This window comes from Hippocampus zosterae, chromosome 15, assembly GCF_025434085.1.
Source record: "Hippocampus zosterae strain Florida chromosome 15, ASM2543408v3, whole genome shotgun sequence".
Taxonomy (NCBI): Eukaryota; Metazoa; Chordata; class Actinopteri; order Syngnathiformes; family Syngnathidae; genus Hippocampus; species Hippocampus zosterae.
Window position 1 is genome coordinate 7813809 of NC_067465.1, and position 22542 is coordinate 7836350.

Sequence of the window (22542 nt, forward strand, 5' to 3'; positions counted from 1 at the left end):
AGTCTGAGGACACAAACACAAGGATGCCGGAAGACATGAAAACAAACAAGCCTCATAGCGCCGTTTTTTCATAGTGAATTCTCCCCCAAAAAATCAAATTGGCACTCATATTAGCTGAGATGGGTCAAAATGATTAAAAATTGGGGGTCGTATGGCTAAATTACCTTGAAAGAGTTCAAGAAGTTCGCAAAATAGATTATTCAAGGCAAAATGGCTGACTTCCTGGTTCAAATTCAAGAGTAGGTTCTTGAGATTTTTTGTATTCTTCGTCCACCAGATTTTATGTTGATCGCTGACACGACAGGTGGGGCGGATTTTTTCCCCAACTTTCAGAGGGAGCATTAGAGAGTGAGTTTTCGGCATGGTGTCCAGGACCAAGATTTTCGCAATTAACAAACAAAAAAAAAGTTTTGTGGGTCAATTCATCAGTCCTTGCAGCCGACAAGAAGACCAGTTTCACCAATGAACATGACATTTGGTGGATGTGCATATCATAACAAAACTGAAGAAAATATCTCATGGACCCATGCCAGAAATTTAACAGGATTTCAGCTATTTTGGGGTCAACAGGTCAGGCAAACTTAAAGACCTTTGAAGTACTTTGGGGCTCATTTGGAAATGAGTCAAACGGAAGCGGGTATCTCCCCCCCCCCCCCACCCCCCCCCCATGCCTTCTAAGTTTGATCATTTTGACATCACTGCTAATTATTTCTTTCCTGATTACATTTCCTCATTTGCCATCGTTACTTTCCTGTGTGGCTGAAGAGGACCTAATAGTTAATAAAGCATTATAGCATAATTTTAAAAGCATCACGTGTATACGAATAGATTTATTTGATCTCAGCTCTTCACAGTGGCCTGACAGAGGCCCGAATGTTATGGCCACAACCTGCGCCGACACCAATTAGCCCCCCTCGCCTCTCTACGCAGCTCATCGCATAGATTTCCCCTCCGTGGACCCATTATGCCGGATTGACTCGCCATCGAGCGGACAGTGGCCACGGGAGTCAGATTTATTTTTCATGTGGGCTGATAACAGGGGCGCCGGCCTCTCCATCACCATTTTGACTCACGCGACTGCTAACGGGGGCTGATTTAAAGCGGCCGTAAACCAAACAACTCCGAAACAGTCATCGGTGCTGCTCACAAGGTGCGAGAAGACGATGATTTTTGTCACAGCTCTTAGTGCCTCCGGCAAAGAAAGTTATTGCTCATTTTAGGGGTGTCTCAAATCACTTGCCGTGCTCTAGTGCAGATAATCTGGTGCTACAGGGCAGGCGGGGGGTAGCTGGGGGGGGGGAGCACATTTGCAAATCAAAAGGAGTTTAGCATGATTCAGAATATTATTTTCAAAATATAGCAAGGTAAAAAACACATCTGTTAAGGAATTCTCTATCTCTCTCGCTCTCTCTCGATACATATATGTAATTTCAATTGGAAAGTAGGTTTTGATTTCAAAGATTTAATTGCATCTAATCATTCCACACAAATATAACGAGATGTTTTTTTAAACTGTCACATCACAGTGATTTTTTTAAATTTTATTTTTTTTAATCACCGAGCATACTCCGGTGCAGATTATCTGACGCTCCAGGGGACAACCCCCCCCCCCCCCCATCTCATTTGCAAAACCACACATCGTATTTGAAACATCTCCGCTGGCTGGAGGCAAAGGTGACGCCGGCAGAAGAGGTCTGATTTCGTGGCAGCAAAGATAAGCGGAGGCATCGCCAATCATTTATTGCCGCACAAGCTTGTAAACATTTATTTTGATGTGAGGTGGGTGGATTCTGGCCGCTGACGAACGGGGCAAACGATACAGCGACATTATTGATAGACAGTCGCCTTAATCCTCTTAAAGGAACACTGTCCCCTCTGGTGAGAAATGTTCCCGGAGATTAGCGTCCCAATCCAAGCGGTATGTATTTTACATATGATAGCAATTAGCTTCTTCTCGGATAATCTCCGCTATGACTCGAAATCCGGACGGAGTGGCGGATGCTTAACGGACAGTCATCATGGCGTTATCGTGTCATCTTCTAGCGGACTTCCTGCAAAACATTTCGAAGATGCCCGCCAGCGCTATCAGCTAAAATAACCAAATCAGCGTGTCACATGATCAAATCAAATATGCTTCTGCTGATTTTGCTGCTGCTGCTATAAACATCACCGCTCCCCCCCCCCCCCAAAAAGTGAACAAATCCCTCTCACTCATCTTCCCTGACGAGGGCTTTATAAGTGATTTCCTAAAGTGTTCCATTTCAGAATGGAATTAAACATCATCTGAATGAAAGACCTTTTCCAAAATCACATGCAAGGTCTTCTGTTTCACCGAGGTCATTTTCTGTTATTGGGTGTTTGTGAGTGTAACGCGCCCCCCCCCCCCCCACCCACCCATCCCGCCTACAATTAAAAAAAAATAAATCCGAGAGATCTTAAATCATCTTTGACATGTTTTGCCAAAAGAAAAAGGATCTAAAACAGATGAAACACTTTTACATCCCCTTCCTTCTCTGCAATCAGCCCGTTTTCAAGGGGTGGTTCTGTCTCATGAGCCAGAAATCATCCAGCTTGCCCTCTCCGACAGGGTCAACGCCGAGTCTATGTCTTTCCTCACCATGACAACGAGGGGCGACGTTAAGATTTGTAAAATTGTTTTATATTATGAACTTTGACAAATATATTTTAATTGCCTATTGATTTCAGAGAAAAATAATTTCTAGCTTTAAATCTGCACATTTTTAAAAATACTAAAATATTTATACACTATTTACATTTGGTTTTGCTGTCCGATGAGCTGGAGTTTGAATTTTTTTTGTTATATTTTTTTTGTTTTAGATTTTGTAAAAACCTGAAAAAAAAGTTCACATAAAAAAACAACAATGAGATCATTTGAAAAGAATAATAATTTGCATTTGAAAGAAACTACGCAAAGAATAACAACTGATCGTGACCGACGAGGTGTCAAAAATCTGCGGTGCACTCGCGTGTACACTCATACACTCAAAGAATATGCTTGAACAAAGATTATGAAGGTCTGAAATCAAGAAAAGAAGAAAAATGTTGGCATGATTCAGCTCAAGTTAGCCTCTCCAAAGAATTTTTAGAGGGTTGGCGGTAAACAAAAGCAGCAGCCTGCTTTGCTAATTAATGGAGGTTGCAATTCACCACGCGCTTTGTCATCATTTGAGCTTTGTAATTGGCCCGCCGAAGAGACGCCAGGCGGAGCGGGTCCTCCTGGACGGTACCTGCGAAGCGATTAAAAAGCCATCTTTCTTCCTGGGAAGGCACGCCTCGCTAAACACTGAAATTGTCACGACACGAAACTGCAACTTTGAGTCTCTTGAGTTTTGCTGCATCCCCAAGAGGGACTGTGCTGCTGGGCACTCATTTGTCACCCGGTCCCCGCAGCAAAGTCTGGTTCATCAGAGTTTAATGCCGAGCTAGGCTTACTCAAATTGTTGCCCACCGAGGACAGGTATCACTTTATGCTCACCTACACCTAAAAAAAAAAAAATGTGGAGCTTTCCTTTTTGTTTGTTTGTTTTTTAAATTTTATTTTAATGAGAGGTCCAGAGCACAAATGAAAAGACTTTTGGATCTTTTAAAAAATGGTTATCGCTGCATTCACATACAGAAGACCGACTAGAGCAAGTTCCATAGACTGATACCGTCTATTTTAAAAAATGATGAAGCAGGTATTTATCCTTCAGCAAACGAAAGTGATGACTTTGCTTAAGTCCCGCCACAGAGGCGCTAGCTAACAATGCCCTGTAAACGTTCCAACTAAACGAGTTCAAACGAGTTCCTCGGCCGCTCGGAAGCCCATCGAGGTTCAGGGTGAGACGCCCCGCTAACATAAAAGACTCGCAGAGGCGGGACATCCTGCAGCTAGCTTGCGCCGAGTTTTATTTCTGATCTTCAAAGCCAAAACGCTCGAAGCTCCAAGGACCAAGTCCTTTGATAATTTTCCTAGCGTCGTCATAACGCTCGCTAAAGTATTTGTAGGTGCTTTTACTGCCCTACCTGACTGGAGCACCTCTGCTCTGGGCGGGCTTCAGCAGGACAGTCACCGTGCTGTCTGTCTGGTTTAGCGATGTCTCCTGGTCGTACATTGGCATGGATGGAGCTAAGGGAGGAAGCCAAGATGGGTTTATATTAGTGCATAAGCATGAAAATAATCATTAAAACATCATACAATTTAATCTTGCGCTTCCGTGACTTGAACGGGGGTTGGAAACTCGCGCCATGACTTATTCAACAGGCCCATAGAAACTGACCTGAAATCTTGGTGGTGAACTGGGTGGCCACGGCGGGGCCGTAGCCCTTGGCTGTGCTGGCACGCAGTGTGAAGGAATACGTGGAGCCCGGGTGAAGGCCCGCAAAGGCGTGGGTGGTCTCGTTGCCCGCCTTGGCCACTTTGCCGCTCTGGTTGGAGAGGTCCAGCTCGGGGTCGAAGGAGCTCACCGCCTTGTAGGAGATCTATGAAGGAGATGAATATTCAGTGGGGAGAGTGTGCTGCTGCTGCTGCTGCTGCTGCTGCTGCTGCTGCTCCAGGGTCTGCGCTTGAAAACAGCTCCTACCATTCAGTCTGTTCTTGTGAGAATCTAGTCGGATTGAGAAAAAACAAACGAACACACAAAAAATCCGAGCAAAAAAACGCACTCCACTGCTTTGTGAATTTTCAACAGTTTATATAACATATTTATTTATCTTAATATTTAAGCATCCATCCATTTATTTGTAATCAAAGACAATTTAGTCTTCGCATGTTTCCATCCATCCAACCATTTTCCGCTTTATCCTCACAAGAGTCGCGGGGGGTGCAGGAGCCTATCCCAGCCGTCTTCGGGCAGTAGGCGGGGTACACCCTGAACCGGTCACCAGCCAATCGCAGGGGCACATAGACGAAAAACCATCCGCGCTCACACTCACACCTCGACTCAATTTAGAGTGCCCAATCAGCCTGCCATGCATGTTTTTGGATTGTGAGAGGAAACCGTAATACCCGGTGAAAACCCACGCAGGCCCAGGCAGAACATGCAAACTCCACACAGGAAGGCCAGAGCTGCGAATCCACGACCTCTGCAACTGTGAGGTCAACACGCTAACCACTGGACCACCGGGCCGCCAGAAATCAAGTATGTCTTTGCAGATGCCGTGAACAGGATTCGAACCAGGATCGTTCATACCCACCACAACGCTGGGTACGAACCACTACACGATGCACATTATATTGGACTACAAAATGGTGTCATTTTTAAAACTGCTCCAACTGTCAATCAAAACTTGAAAGGCTTCCTATATGGCGACAAAGTGTGGCTAATAAAGCCGGTGCCGCTAAGTGCTAAGCTGATCGCTCCCTGCTCATTTTTTCCCCCGCCATAAGTCATTGCTTTACCCGACTCGTTTATTTAGAGCATAAGTGGCGAGGTTACAGCCCATTTGTTCATCCCCCCTTCCCCCGACACCGCACGCGTCTAAGGTGTTGATGATGGCATACGTATTTATATTTTATGCATTTGAGATGCTTCATAAATCCCGAAACCCAGCGTTGAGGAAAAAAAAATTGTAAACCAATATTACGCGGAATGGGATTTGCCGACATGTTTTCCATTATTTCTGCTGTCACATTCATTAAGGACGTCGGGAGAGGCGGTGACGGGTAATTTCAAACTGAAACATGGCGATATGCGCTTGGGTGGCGCAGACAAAAGGATTTAAATGAGAGAAGGCTTCCGAGCATTTCCAAACTTGATGGACACAAATTATGAGGCGCTCCCAACTCCCTTTTGTGTGCCTTAATTGGAATGATAATGGAGCTTTTTCCTTTTTACGAGCGGCGCGTGTGGTGTTTTCTTGAAGTGGGGACTTGAGTTATTCTGAATGGATATTAGTGAAAGCACTTGCCTTAATGCCTCCCCGCAGAACCCACACAAAGAAAGCCACTGCCACTTGCAGGACGGCGAAACTCGTACCTGACAATCACGGCGCCGTTGGCGCCATAACTGGCCTCGTTTCGGGGATGTTGGGGAAACAAAAGCTTTTGACATTACGTTTGTGGCTGATTGAACTTTCAAACGCTGTGTGCAAGTCCGGAATATATGAACAACAGATCCGGGATTGTTACCAGGAACAATAGCCAGCAGGCTTGTATGTTATGGAAAAAAACCCGACAGAATACACATATGGAAATGGAAACTACCTCACTGAATAGAGATGGAAAGGTGAAAAGCCGCAATAATAGTCAGAGGCACTACCCTATTTTCCGCAGTAGAAGGCACACTCAAAAGCCTTCCATTTTCTGAAAAGCTCACAGCCCGCCTTAAAATCCGATGCGCCTTGTGTACGGTCATTGCGGTAATATTTGGACCCAAAAATGACTCCTTGCTCGAGACATGCTGATAGAGTTCAAACTTAAGGCGTTAGGGTTATGCAGTTGAACACGGAAATAGAGCAGCGGCAAGAGAGTTCAATGTTAACGAGTCAATGTTATAACTTGCTGTTGGTGAAGTGAATGTCGCCGCTTTATTAAGTAAGTTTTACTGACATTTGATCGTTCTGTTGGCCTTTCCTTGAGCGTAGCTCCATCAAGTGGATGCATTGTAGATTGCGTCTTATAATGCGGTGCGCCTAATGTATGAAAAAAAAAGCCATTCGTTGAAGGTGCGCCTCATAGTCCAGTGCGCCTTTTCGTGTAGAAAATACGGTACAGTGACTGCAGCACAAAAAGTTCTAAATCTATCAATAGCAACGGTATCTGCTCTAGCTATACATTCTGTTTACAGTATACGAATCACAAACCGCGCATGAATATTCGATACCATGCATACCCGGAGGTCGGTGTGAAAAGCACGAATCGGAAGCGCCGTACGTCGGAAGCGCGAAATATATGAATTTGCATCTTAATCAGAATAGTCAGCAGCATTATTGGCAGCAAGGAAATAAATGACTAAAATGGGGGTGAATTTACATGTACAATAATCATAATAATAATAATAATATACAAACAATGACGCTACGCGGATGTGAATGTGAAAAGAAGGCAGCAAAATCAGTTAGCTCGATTGTATGAAATTAAAAGCTGGTTTAACAGAGGGGGGTGGGGGGTTGCAAGTGAACAAATGAAGAAAAAAGCCTATTGTTTACGGGTAGTAGCAGTAAGTGGTGTGTTGTGAGAGCCGGGAGGCGGTTATGTTCCATAAAGTGGATCTCACACACACAAACACGGGCACGCACGGGAACACACTTCCCATTTACGTGTCGTATGAAATTTTAAAGAAGATAAACAGCCGAGAAGTGTCGCTCTTGAAGCCATTAAGCCAACCTGCTGCGTGTGGTGTATTTTTCTCTCTCCTTTTTATTTATTAATTTTTTTATGGACATTGTTTCTGCATCCACTCGACTAAACAAAGACCCCCATCGCCGCCGCCGCTCAATCCTCGTTCTTGTCCAATGAGAGGAGACCCCCGCTAACCCAGTCAAAATAACGTAGCGCGGTGAGCAAACACCGACCAGAGAGGGAATCAATCTGTGGGAAAGGCGGCGGAATTACTTCCCAAACCAAAGGCTTGGTTAAGATCAATCTGTGTGTGTGTCCGTGTGTGTGTGTGTGTGTATTTGCCTTGTGGAGGCGTGCACAAGGGTGGCGAGCGGTCATGAGTCAACATTGACTCGCCACCGCAGCCTCGGCGAGAGAGAAATCGTGCTTTCAATACTGTTAGTTCAAAGAGCGAAATGCGACTTGATACACAGTATTGTTTTTACTGTCAGTCACTTGTACGTGCGTCTTCATTTCACAGGTTCGGGTTGAAAGCGGTTCGCTTATATTTGGACTTGTATAAGCGCATTTTATATTCACGCATCACACTTGAGGGTGTCTTCTTGATTTCACATGTTATAACTGAGGGTTGATCACTTATTTTTACACTTGGACGTATGCCTCATTATTTATCTTATCTTATTGTTGCACAAGTACAAGAGTGTTTCTATCACACTTAAAAGACTGTCTCACTGTTTTTTAGCGACACAAGTGGTTAGAGTGTCTTATTGTTGTTAACGCCGAAGGATTGAGAATGGTGAGCTTATTTTTGCACTTGCACAAGAATGAATGCCGCCTTTGAAAATAAATTATTAAAAAAAGATTACTGAACTTTCATTATTAACTATAATTGTGTTTTATAAAACGCGTGGACTTGCCTCTTATTGATGATATTTTATTTGCGACAATAATAATACATGCGTTGGAGCCTAATTGGACAAAAATGAACTGAGATGAATTTTGGGGGATGTGCGGGTACCTCATACTGCGTGATGACGCCGTATGTCTGCGCCGGCTCTCGCCACGTAACCACAATCTTCTCCTCGTAGGCGCTGCCCTGGATGGAGTCCAGGGGAACGACGCCGGGCACTGCGGGGGACACCCACCCGCGGCACAGATTAGTGACACCGATGAATAAAAGTGGCATGCACTGGCTTCGCTGTGATTTATCCCGCCGTTGACAATCATCCAAAGAGCTTTTCAAGGACGTCCATTACGCAAATGGCCGACGGCCAAAGTCAAAGATATTTTAATGGGAATATTTCATGTCGTTGACAATAACGATACGCATGCTGCATGTCGTATGGCGGAGATGAGTGGCATGCGGGCGCACATAAATAAAAGGAGGCCGAGTGCCATCTCTGACGGGACGTTGACGGGGGTCCGTGACATTGTTGTAGATTTTTTCGCTAGCTACAAATTTTGATCCAATATGTTTATCAATGGGCTGCTTCTATAGAGGGGGTGTCAAACTCATTTCACATTGTGGGCCACATACGGACTCGCTAGATGTCAAGTGGGCCGAACCATTAACATTATACCATATTGTGCTATAAATCACCAAAATATCATCCATTTCCTTTGCTTTGGTATTAAGAAGCATTGATTGGCACTTTCCTATCATTTGCTGCGTTAGGTGTACTTCAGTGACAGACTGAGACTGCTGTTTTCCTCCCTAATCAAAACAATGTTGTCTTCTACTGTGATCAAAACAGTGCGCCCTCTAGCGGATAATCCACGAATAGCATTTTATTTAAAATATTCATTCTGTCTTTAATGCATTTTTTTTTCACTTTTAAATTATCCCGCAGGCCGGATCGAATCTCCTTGGGGGCCGGTTCCGGCCCGCGGGCTATGTTCTATAGTAATGCTGAAGGGAGGCGTGGCTAAAAAGTTTGGTTTTGAGCCACTAAATTAACAATCAAGTGTGCCTTGCTTGAGGTAGCTAATTTCTGGGACTCTTTTCAGGGGTGTGTCATCTCAGACAGGAAGTTGTACGTGGCTTCAAAAGTTGCACCAAAAAAAAAATAATAATTTAACTCCGCCGATTATCCAAACAGGCTCTCGAGCTCACCGTCTTCATCCGTCTGCACCTCCAGCTCGGCGCTCTCCTTGACGCCCTCTGGGTTGCGCAGCACCAGCTTGACGCTGAGGTTGGTGTAGGGCGTCAGGTTGTGGATGGTGTGCTGCGGGTCGCGGCCCTGTGCCTCATAGCACACCTCCTCGCGGGTCTCGTCTTTGCCGCCCACCCGCGAGCGGTACTGCGCCGTCAGGTTGTAGCTGTGGCAGCGCGTCACGTTGTAGCCTAGCGGCTCCCAGCGCACCGTCACCTGCTTGGATTGGACGTCCAGCACCTCCAGACGGCGCGGCCCGTGCATGGGCTCTGCGGGGACGAGATGGAGGGGAGAGTGTGAGGCCACATGCAGACAATCAATTAGGCCTCATGAAACGCCAGGTGGTGCGCATTAGTTTCGGCAAATGGATGATACGTATGCGACCGCACAGCCTCCGCCGCTGTTCTTTTCTCTTTTCTCAACGTTTTGGCACACAAATTTCATCCGTTTGAAGCCGATGCGTTTCCTGTTTCAAAGGCGCAGCGCAATGGGGAGCAAAGAGGCAAAGGCACATCCCGTCGCGGCGCTGCGTGCATGCCGACGCACCGGCAGCACCACCGCCGAGGCGCTGCTGCTGGTGCAAGGCCTCTGCAGGGGGGGCCCCGTCATCCCTTCAGAGAACGCCATCTTTTCAAATGGCAGGTGGCTATTAATGGCGCCTCGCAGAAACGGAATAGGTCACTCGGACTGGAGGTACATTATCACAAGGAGTGTGCCCCCCCCCTGACCCTCCACGATTCAATACGTTACATAGGGTGCAATAGGATTCATGGAGGGGTCATTGAATGCCTCCATTGGATTAAGTGGAATTATTCTTCGATTCAATATGGTATATGTACATACATTCATTCATTCATTTTCCGATCCGCTTTATCCTCACAAGGGTCGCGGGGGGTGCTGGAGCCTATCCCAGCTGTCTTCGGGTAGTAGGCGGGGGACACCCTGAACCAGTTGCCAGCCAATCACAGGGCACACAGAGACAAACAATCATCCACGCTCACGCTTACCACCGAGGGACAATTTAGAGTGTTCAATCAGCCTGCCATGCATGTTTTTGGAATGTGGGAGGAAACCGGAGTACCCAGAGAAAACCCACGCCGGCCCTGGGAGAACATGCAAACTCCACACAGGAAGGCCAGAGCCATGACCTCCGCATTGTGAGGTCGACACGCTAACCACTAGTCCACCGGGCCGCCCCATGTACATCCGTATATACATAAATACACAATGTGTGTGTGTGTTTGTGTGTCTTCTTGATCCAAATGCAAACCTAAGTCATGTGATGTTTGCATATAACCAAGAACATCACACGTCTGTAAAATGGCTGTTGCCACGTAAACATCAGTTTGGAAATCGATCACGTCACATGCACGTAAACAGTTGAGATGAGATCTTCAGTCAAAAGGATTTCTGGAGCAATGACAAAAAGTCTGCATGTCAATATTTAATGACAGTATGTAGATTCTGTGCCGATACTGGTATGGATATTTTGTCCCTCCACTATAGGACAGTACCAGTCACCCTTCCTTCCTGCTCCATCTCTTGCTATTAATTCCCAATGATAAGGAGTTGGTGTACCCTGGATGGGACACGACCCCCCCCCCCCCCCCCCCCCCCAAGCCATTCCTATCACCTCTAACCATTCTTGCTTTAGCCGCTGCCTTTTCCGTGGCTTTCCCCTCCATTCCTAATCCCTATTTTGCTGCCGTCCCGCCTCTCCGACAAGGATGTGAAGGCGGACGGCCTTGAGATAATGGGATCAATTTCCATTCCAGGTTAAATTTGCAGCCCATTTTCTCTGGAACTTAACACTTTAGCAGCTATTATGGAGGAGAGAGGGGCTCCATTTCGGCTCCCATTCGCCCCTGGAGATACGCAACCCTGGCGGCGGATCGGGTGGGCGGCCATGTTTAACATTCATAGGGTGTACCCGGGCGGTTGATTGTGTGGAGGAATCTACGCCAAAAAACACCTTCGGAAGGAACACTGCAACATCTGGAATGAGAAGTTACGAGACACGGAGAACATCGAGGGGAACGTTGGAGAAACGAGGTCATCACGTTAGCTCGGGAGGCGCTAACGCTCGAAGAAAGGCTGAGCGACAGACGCAACAGCTGCGAAGCGGCGGATGCGTTCCCTCCCGAAAGGGAAGATGAAACAGCTTCACAAACTACCACCCTGCGGGCGCTGTAGCAGCACAGTGACGGCGGTTCACGTTGAGCTGGAGCGCTGCAAACGTACCAGTCTGCATAGTGAAAAACATCTGTCTGGGGGGTTGGTGGGGGTGAATGTCTGAGCCAATGATTTTATGCATCAGTTTGAAAATTTGTTTGAAACTGAAGCGAAAGGCAATACTGCGAACAGTAACAGTAGCCTAAACTTTGCAAGATATTTGAGAAAGATCCGGATTGCGGTGGTTAAGCTAAAAGCTGATCAATTATGTTTCACTTCCGCCGTTTTCAGACGACACAAATGTAGCCCAATTTTGAGCCGACACAAGTGTCCCAGACAAACATGTCGTCTTATGGCCCGTTTTGAGTTGCCTTGATGCGTCGTAGCGCATGTATTGCGACATACTCAACGATTGGCATGTCAGGATTTTTTCCCCCCGTTTTACCGTATCGTGTGACATGACGGCGCCTTCCAACTTGTGAAGTTAGAGACTGAACGTGGCCCAACACAATCGTAATGTGGTGTATTGTGTAACGAAAGGGGGGGAAAGTATGGCTATCATTTATAATCATGCTACGTTGGCTAATTGCAAAGCTAAGGGTCTATTAGCAAACGTGGTGCCGAAACGACTACAGCTGCGTGTCCCACTGAATTTTAACCGGATCATGTGACGATTGGCTGGGGTCTGGTTGGAGACGGACTCACTTGTAGCGTCCAAGACGCCGAATCTGGGCTCGCTGACAGCGCGGCCATTGAGAATGGCAAAAATCGTGTCGACGCATGTCAAAAAAGTCGTAGTAAAATAGTTGAAAAAGTTTCATGCATCCATTTTCCGATCGGCTTATGTTTAGAAGGGTCGCGCGGGGGGGGGGGGGCCTGGAGCCTATCCCAGCTGTTTTTGGGCAGTAGGCGGGGGGACACCCTGAACCGGTTGCCAGCCAATCGCAGGGGGTCGAGAAGTTCTTAAACCTGCAAAATATTTTGCTGTAAATAGAAACTTTGCGGGCGGCCCGGTAGTCCAGTGGTTAGCACGTCGGCTTCACAGTGCAGAGGTACCGGGTTCGATTCCAGCTCCGGCCTCCCTGTGTGGAGTTTGCATGTTCTCCCCGGGCCTGCGTGGGTTTTCTCCGGGTGCTCCGGTTTCCTCCCACATTCCAAAAACATGCGTGGCAGGCTGATTGAACACTCTAAATTGTCCCTAGGTGTGAGTGTGAGTGCGAATGGTTGTTCGTTTCTGTGTGCCCTGCGATTGGCTGGCAACCGATTCAGGGTGTCCCCCGCCTACTGCCCGGAGACGGCTGGGATGGGCTCCAGCACCCCCCGCGACCCTAGTGAGGATCAAGCGGTACGGAAGATGAATGAATGAATGAATAGAAACTTTGCTCGCATTTATCAATTCACTTAATGTACTTTTAATGTGTTTGCAGCTTTAAAAACATCGGGTCACTCGTAACTCAAGGCACTTTTTCATTTAGGTTTTTTTTTTTTGCATTTTTCTTTATCGATTTGAAAAAAATCCCAATCATGATTTCATATTTCATCTAATATTTGAGCATTTTTTTCTTCAATTTCTCACTGTCAGCATGAAATATTGTCCTGTTATCTTTTAAGAAAGGGATGAAAATGAAACATATTTTTCAATCCGATTCATTGATGAATCGACAAAATAATAGACTCATCGATTATTAAAATAACGGTTAGTTGCGGCCTGTCGTGATTGTGTTGACATCATGCCGAGTGCCGTCGCACAAGTTGTTCAGAACACGGCTAATAGCTCTCTTGACACCGAAAAGCAAACGTTCAGCTCTTGTGATATTTTCTCCATGTCTGCAGTTTGTTGACACACGGGCCCATTTATCAGAGGCGTTCCACCTAGATGCAAGTGTGACACCCCGCACAAATCACGGAGCCCGGGCTTGTCGGCTTGAGATTCACACGTTGCCGCTTTCTTCCCTTTATTTATTTATTTACCGCCCTCTTCCTCAAAGCGTTAATTTGATTTGTGTGGCCGGCCACCGTGCAATTTTGCCGCCGTTAAGCGCGTCCCTTTTGGCCCGCCTGAGTGCAGCCTCCAGATAGTTCCGCAAATAAAGGGGCTTAAAACTTGCATTTTCTGCTCGACTCACCGCGATCAGACGCTTTTGAATTCCATTTTTTCCTTTGTTGCGTTTTACACTTTGACTCTTTTTCACTGCATGATAGCAAGCTCAAAGTGGCACTACTTCTTAAATTAGGCTAGTGGACAATTTTATATTGAGATTTATCAAATTGTTTTTAGTCATTTTTTTTTCTTTTTCTTTATTGTACTATTTTTTTTTCATTTTTATTTCCATCTATCTCCCCGGGACTGCGTGGGTTTTTTGCGGGTGCTCCGGTTTCCTCCCATATTCCAAAAACATGCGTGGCAGGCTGATTCAACACTCTAAATTGTCCCTAGGTGTGATTGGCTGGCAACCGATTCAGGGTATCCCCCGCCTACTGCCCGAAGACAGCTGGTATAGGCTCCAGCACCCCCCGCGACCTTAGGGAGGATCAAGCGGTTCGGAAGATGAATGAATTTTTTTAAACAGAATAATTGTGTATTTAAATTAGACAGCAAAAAAAAGGTGAATATTTTATATTACATGTACTTTGTTCCAGTTTATTGTAATTGATGTAATGTTCTATTTTGGTCAAATATTTATTCAAATTGGTTTCTGTTTTTGTGACTTGAAAAGTTCCATATATTTTGAGTAGTAGTAGTCTATTAGATCTTTCTGTTTGTCAAGGTATTTGTGTACTGTTTGTCTATTTTTGTCATTTTTCTAAATGGTATGTATTGTCATATGTCACCGAATATGCTTCAAAAATTTCCTCGCATGTGTACAATTTTGATTTACTTGAATACAGTATTTCTTGAATTAATTTCGGAATTGTTTACTTTTTGCAGGATTTACAACTTAGCAGTTTTATGGAGCACTTTCCAAAAAAAGAAACATTTTCAGCCGTTTTATCAGATTTTTGAAAAATTATTCAATAAATGATTCACTTCGTTTGTGAATTTCATTCATAATTTCATTTGAATTTTTGATTTCATTGTGGCCCTCACTATGTTCCTCCTTAGATCAAAGAAGCCACTTTTTATGGTTAGCATTTTGTGACCTAAAATATGATTTTTACCATTATACCCCAAATATATCGTAGTGTACCTTCGATATAATTTTCTAGTCAATTTTTGCATGAGCACATGCTGTAGCAAAACCCCCAGTGAATCTTCTTTCACATCCCATACAAGCCCCGAAGGCTTCATCGAAGTAAAAGTACAGTACTGACAATGCGAGTGGAATACATCCCAACATAGCCTGAATCGTATTTCTTCTGACAAAGACCACAAAGGTACAGACAAGAACATCTTCGGGTTTAGAAAATAGCCCCGGTGAACAAATGATATCACCGCCGCGCCGCTGAAAGAAGTGAATCATTTGAATTTGGCATTTACATTCCCCCTCCCTCATCGCTATCATCATCATCATTATGGTATGACATTTGAATCGCGTTTGTCACAAATTAGCGGCGCGTTAGCTCACCCTTGTCAAACAATTCCCCAACCGCGCAAGTTTGCGCACCTGTTTGAAAGCACGACAAAGCTTTAAATGTGATGACACAGGTAAAATTAAAATTGAAGAAGGAAAAAAAAAATCATTTCTTTCACGGATCTTTGCCGCTAGTGAACTTAAAGCGCTCTCAGCGTAGCATCTGGTTCTGCCTGGCTGTTGAACGGAAGAGCAATTAGCTTATCAGATCATCCTCGGGCGCCACAAGCACACAGAGTCTTTATCGGATCCGCATCGATTAAGGGCAGAGACGCCGTCGACTCCCAAACAAGGATGAGAACACTTTGCCGGTGATTAGACAACAGTGTGGAGTCGAGACAACAGCTCCGAGGCTAGTCGCTATCTTGTTGCTAGAGTAACGACGTGCTGTTTGCGTCTACTGAAATACGACACGATACAATGCAAAACAGAAGAGCAGAAATGTCTCTTTTGATATTTCTCCCTGCCGCGAATTAAAATAGATCAGAGTTTCTCGATTGATACTGTATTGTAACGGGACAGGATGTGATTCATTGCTTTCCATCAAGCGACGATAACAAGATATAACACGTGTATCGTTACTTTGATACGATATATTACCATACAAGGATTATGTACGACTGGAGTGTACTTATTAGTGACAACATAGCGATTGTTTGTTCCACTCCTGGCTAAAGATGAACAACATATGAAATGTGTGTATCAATACTGATAGGATATGTGAACTAGAAGACGAGTGTGCATGTGGCTTGCCGATGGGGAGGGAGAAAAGAAATTGGAGGGATTTTGCATCCTGGCAGGAGCAGAAAACATGTGGATGGGCAACATTAAATCTCTGTCAGTTTTTTTTTTTCCATCGCCTTTGGTGAATATGAATAAATGTTTAAAAAAAAAAACATCTAATGACCCCCACTCCCCCCAAAGAAAGGCTTTGCAGATTCTATTGCACTGCGGTGGTAGCAGCGGTGGCTATTGAGGTAATGACACGGCTTGAACACTCAGGAAATCCTTTTCATATCCCACAGAAGCGAGACACGATGATAGCCTGCGATAACCGACAATCAGAGCACCCATCACCTGTCTTCGAGTGCTCAAGAAGAGGCTCAGGCGGGTGGGGTAGGGGGGGTGACGAAATGGAAGTCACGAATGCTTACGTGGATGAAAATATCATATGATGTGATTTTCTTTCTTTTATGAAACAGTAACGTGATGCAAAGGTCGTTTTTTTTTAACTGGGGCCGAGACCAAATATCAACATTGGGGTGCATCATTTCATTTGTTAAGATACATCGAAGTGGGATAACTTATCCCAAATTCAGTGGTTGTACAATAGCGATACACAAGTACGGCTGCTCTGCTTACCGTATTTTTCTGCTTATAAGTTGCTAGTAGAAGTCGCACCAGTCAAAAAATGAAACAGAAAAAAACAAAAACGAAGGGCAACTTTTAGTTCTGAATCTGGAACTAAAAGTCACCAAAAAGTCTGAACACCCCCGTTTTACCGTATTGATACACAACCCCCATTTCCCCATTGCAGGATTCACTGAACTGTGTTTGATTGTCTCCCCCAAGGACAAGGTTTGTGTTGGCATCAATGGCAACAAGTGCAAGCCTTCATTCAGCCTGACAGGCGTGCATGTCTTCTAACAGATGGCATTTAGGAAGGCGGCGCATGTGTTCCTGCGCGGCTCTTACATCAGCCTCTACATCCATTACCAAGTCAAAGACAAATGCTCGGCGGTTCAGGGAGGGTGGGGGGTTGGGGGGGGCAGTACACCCCGCCCGCACACCTATATACAATATCCATATACACACAGAGGCTGGGCGGTACACCTTGAGGGCGGGGATAATCACCAGGATTTATTGAATGGTGCCAGCCGCTCCTCACTCTATCAAGTCCTTTTTTTATAGGCCCGCTGATAAATGACACTGCCACCCTGACTGAGGTTGGCGGAGGTGTTTGGAGGATGGGGGTGATGGGGGGGTGGGCCGGGGAGGTGGGGGCCTGAGCTATCTGATGAGCCGTCCCCCTCATTCCACTCACCACTAAACTGTGAAGGTGGCAATGGATGGCTGATTGTCTGCCTTCAAAACAATCGAAATGGACCTCAAGTCTTGTTTTGACACGACACGCGTCACCATATCAGTGACTTTGCGGCACAGGGATTATTCATCTATTTTGTCCCACCCCTATTTTGGGCTGAAAAATCAATCGAGATCAATCAAATGTATTAACACGACATTAATGTGAATCATTTATGGCGTTTTGCATTGTATGTTAGCACCTGAGCTAACTTTTTTTTTTTCAAGACAACACAATGTGGTTGTTTTAAATAGACAAAGTGTGGATCTCTTTGTTTGATGTTTACTTGGACAGGAAACGAAAACTTGACAGGGAGTGACATTAAACAGCTTGACGCCTCTGTTTTGCGCACGGCAACTTGTCAAACATCTCTCGGATACTCGCGGCAAACATCGATCACTTTTCACCAGGGTAAATATTTTCTGTCGTCATCCAGGATCGACACGGCATTCAATTTTAATTTTAACCCGAGGTGCTACATATTGATGTCATGCGAAATCTGGGCCTTTTTTAAGACATGAAAATCTACAAGTGAATACGCGGTTTAGTTGTACCGCACTTTCTGCTATCGAGGGGAAGAGCATTTTAGTGTTCTGCTGTCACTATACGTCACTGACATAGCTTTGATGAGCAAAGCTACATTATTTGTAGGAGATGATTTTTGGACTGATCAAGAAAACTCGGATCTTTTCCCGCAGCAACCCTGATAAACGAACAGCGGTTGCAAATCACTACCTTAGAGAATTGCTTCCATGACATTTTACAAATTAGCCAACAAAATTCCCATGTTGCACTGGGGCGGGTGGCGGGGCACGACACTCCTCACGTCATCATTTTTAAGAAGCTGCAACACTATTTTGGTGTCCGCGCAAAAATGAGATTTGGTTGCCTTCTCTCAGGCGCTGAAGGTCACGAGATTATTCATGTTTAGTCGGGACAGATCGGGATGGATGGCCCCAACCTGAGCCGCCCCGCGAAGCCCGTCGGCCGGGCCGCCAGTCAAACGGCGCAAGATGGATGACGCCGGCTGCCGAGGAAGCGGCTCTTGATCTCGTCCGGCTTCTCTCCCTGACAGGGCCTAGCGTCAGCCTCGGCTCCTAATTGAGCGGTTAGGACTGGCAGGGTGGGGTACGATACATCACAGCGGCCCAAGACAGGACGGGACGCTTCCTCGCTCTCCCTTTTGCTCATCTGGGACGCGCTAATGAAAATCTGCGGGGCCGCATCTGTCGCTTTGCAAATTGAGCAATGTTTGTCAGGACAAAAAAAGAAATAAAAAATAAATGGGACGCTTGAATGCCAGGGCAAGGACATCCAACATTCACTAAGCAGGGCGGCCTTGAGAGGTTTCACCTCTAAAGCGGGGGCCCGCGCCATTGTTGTCTGCCACTCTTCTTTTCTTCCCTTTCAAGGGTTTGCACGAGTATTTTATTCTTGTTATCCTCCTCGCTTAAGTGCACAGATTTCACAGCTTGCTAACGTTTTCCAAATGCCTCCATTTTTCAGCATTTGGCAATAGCACTCTCGCCTCCATTTTCCTGTGAAGTTTAACAAGCCCTCTCTCCACAAATGATCAGGCGGTGGCCCCGGCAAAGCAGCACCCGGGGTGGTAACTCACACTTTTTTCGGCAACACTGTCGAGGGGCCGTCGTCGCGTGGAGGAAACCATTTCCAGCCCCGAGCGAGGAGGCGTATTAAACTTTTAACAACATTGCAGTGGAGTTGTGTTGTTGAGTCCCAGTAGCGGCAAACATAAAACCTCACAAATACAAAATAGCTATATAATATACAGCGGTGTCTTCAGTGACCCAATTCGGTTTTTCAAGATACAGGCCATCGCCGTATGGTGACACTTGGGCAGATTGTAAACACTTCATCAAAAGAAGAGGCTTCAAGTTGTGTTATTGCCACTCCCGGTCGAAGTTTACAGTCAAACCAAAAGTGAATGATCTTGTGTATTTAACACAAACTCACAACTTCTTAAAGTCTGTTTAGCTTAATGCTAACAAACAATGCACAAAGCCATTGATGGGCTAACAGTTGTTAACTCATTCAATCCCAAAGACGTTTTTAAATGTCTTTTCAGACTTGGTGTAGAATTCGCTCCAAGTATACTTTTTAGGGGGGGGGGGGGGTTACCCCCACGCACACTTTTTGAGGAAAATGCAAACCGGAGATGTTTTATTGAAGTGTGGTTAAATTTACATTCCCCCAATGCAGTTCAGTAGGCGACAATTATCGGCCGCTTTTCGCTCTTTGCAGGTTGGCCATATCCCCAGCTGCGGCGAATAGCGAAGGTCCACGAGAATATTATTGCAGCTTACTTTGTGAGAGTCGATTTTTATACTGCCACCATATGCGGCCAAGACCACATGGAGCAGCGAAATGTCCGCTAATTTGAAGACAATAGGAAGCGTCGTTGAAAAACGTTTTGAAAGGCTTGAACTGTTTTACCGCGTGAACACGCAACACAAATGTTGACAAACTCATTGACTGATTTGGAGCAGAGAAAACGAACCGCAAGCGTGAAAGCAGCCAAAGTCTGCCTTGCCGTGTAAAGGTTGGAGATGAACTCCATCCATCTCCTTGTTGTCTGCCCGGTGAGACGTGTCTAATTAACGATGCCCTGAATGAAAAGCCTCCTCAACGCGTCGCGTCTGAGAGCACATGCATCCACGTACAATGTGGAGCGGCCATGTGACATCACGTTGGCGAGGTGAGTTGAAAAGACCCTCATAATTTATTGGCCCTGGCAACAAAAAAAAAAAAAAGCTGGCGAGATTGAGTTCTGTAGGAGGTTGTGGGAGGACGACAAAAGTCTCTTTTTTCTAACTATTATCAGCCAGTAAAGAAGTAGAAAGGAGAACTGGGCTCCTATAATGTCGGTTCTGCAAAAAGGCGATTTGCGCATAACTCAAGGACGCATCTTCAAACAAGCGGCAGAGGAGAGCAAACGGTATAGACTCTAGCCTTATTGTTACTTCCCTCCTCTTCAGACACCAACTCGTCTGTTGACTGGAAGCTGAGGGACCCAGGCAAGCACATGTACGACACTCAATGGATTAAGTTGTTGACATTTGCAATCCAGGGACCAGAAACACTTCAGCTGGTCTCAAAAACGTTTTTAAATGGTTTCTATGGAAGGTAACATTATGGGAAATATCACGTTTCTGTGCATACCTTGTTGTCAAACTCACAGTTGAACTCACTTGAATCAAGCTTTTCCTTTTAGGAAAGGGCAACATCAAGATAAGATAAGATAAGAGATCCTTTATTCGTCCCACAATGGGGAAATTTACAGCCTCCAGCAGGAAGAATGTATGTAGAAAGAAGAAAGGAGAAAGAAAAAAAAACAACAAACATCTTTCAATTAAATACAATATGAACACAAATGGATAAAAATTATTATTATTATTATGATTGTTATTTTTTATTCATCAGCCTGACAGCAGTCGGTAGGAACGAGCGTCGGTATCTCTCCTTCTTGCAGCGCGGGTGTAACAGTCTCTGGCTGAAGGAGCTACCAAGTGCTGTCAGGGCGGGCTGGAGGGGGTGGGAGGGACTGGCCATCATAGCTTTTAGCTTAGTTAGCATCCTTCTGTAATCAATAGTTGGTGTTCTTTTTAAGAAAGTTATGCACCTTTTAAACCTACGTGTAACATGTTTTTTTGGGGCGGGGGGTGGGGGTCAACGTCATTATTTTCGGAAAGAACGTCAGTTATCTGTTTTTTTTTCTTATGAGGAATTTTTGTTAGTGTGTCACACTGTCACACTGCCAAAAGCTTTATAACTAACTGTCACATCCGCTAGTCAAAGCCTGAGGTGCACAGTGTTTGTTTTCAGTTCTTACAAATACACATTTTGTTAGACCCCAGTTCTCTGCCTGGATGTTTCAAGTGGTTGTTTTTCATTAATTTATATGAAATCCTGATAGGAAGTGACATAAGTTGGGATTTGAAAAATAGATAGCATCAATGTTGTTTTGGCTAGTCCGGGAGCCTAAACATGCTAACATTTGAAAATGATTTTTTAAAAACCATTTGTCTGTCATTTGGCCAAGAATAAAATTGTAAACTACAAGGACAATTGTGGATTTACTGTGCAAACATTTAGGAACATCTCAAGCACATTTATGAGAATTACTAAAGAATGATTAAAGCCAACGACTAACCGAGTATGCACATTACATCTTTTTCAGGTCTGCCGTCAAGTAAGATGGTACACATTCTTGCTAGCTTCTTTCCAATCATGCTTGCTAAATAAAACTCATCACGGCAGCTGGTGTGTCAGCTCAACTCGGGAGCCACCGGAGAACTCAAGTAGCATTAATTTATTGGCACTCCTTGGTGCCATCTCCTCATATTTATAAATTCAAACAGAAGAGCTTCTCAAGGTCTTTAAATGTTTTCCATTCACCCCCTTTAATTATTCATGTGCTATCTGCTGTAATTTTTCAGATTTTTTTTTTTAACCACCCCTGCCTCTCCCGCCATGCTTTTTGCTAAATTATGGATGTTGCGCTCCCCTCGCTCGCTCGAAAGCTCTCATTCAGTCGGCTCGCGTCGCTCATAACATCTCCCCAAACAGGCCAGCCGACATGCGATTTATTCGCCGTTTTTCAGCCCCACCCATAAAAGCTTTATCTCAGATTTCACGCGTCTCCTGAGTGGGGAGGCGGTGAGCGCTTGGCAAAGTGCTTGATTTTGATTTACGCTCTTGACGGGGCGGATTGTTTTTTTGTAAATGACAGTACATGAAGAATTACACCGAGTGTGGTGTTTGTGTCGTGAAAAATAAGGATTTGTTGGCATCCCGAGTTTTTTGACTGTTGAAGATTTCACGCCTACATGAGTTACTTATGTTAGTCCTTAACTAGCTAGCCATCTCAGCTTTTGAACTGATTATGTACAACTTCACATGAGAAGTGAATATAAAAGGTTTTGACTGAGTGAAGATGCACTCAATGTCAACCAGAAAAGGCGATTTTTGACATACAGCTACCCCCACGGAAAAAGACTCTTTCCTTGTACTCAGCCTTGTGACCTCTTTTGTGGCAGTACACTACATCCACGCTGACTCCAAACACCTGCTCAGACTCCACATCTATCACGCCAGTGACTTTGCTCCCATCTGGCCGGGCCGCGCCACGTGGGAGTCGGCCTCATCTGCTTGTTTTGGGGTTTGGCGTCAAAGGCGATGTGGGAGGGAATTTGCTTTTTAATCAGGTTTCGGACCTCGCTCGGAGGGAGCGGATGGAGTTTGTGGTCAGTCACATCAAAC

General features: G+C 45.2%; 1 protein-coding gene across 8 annotated transcripts in view; it reads right to left on the bottom strand.

Moving 5' to 3' along the window:
* Nucleotides 1-22542, bottom strand: part of LOC127616583 (receptor-type tyrosine-protein phosphatase mu-like) — a 136523-nt gene that overhangs the window by 54105 nt on the left and 59876 nt on the right. For all 8 annotated transcript variants that reach the window (XM_052088252.1, XM_052088257.1, XM_052088255.1 and 5 more), the window contains exons 8-11: nucleotides 9396-9704; nucleotides 8301-8410; nucleotides 4281-4482; nucleotides 4027-4129 (exon numbers count right to left, since the gene is read on the bottom strand). In XM_052088252.1, coding sequence (XP_051944212.1) covers nucleotides 4027-4129; nucleotides 4281-4482; nucleotides 8301-8410; nucleotides 9396-9704 — 724 coding nt within the window. The remainder of the gene's footprint in view (nucleotides 1-4026; nucleotides 4130-4280; nucleotides 4483-8300; nucleotides 8411-9395; nucleotides 9705-22542) is intronic.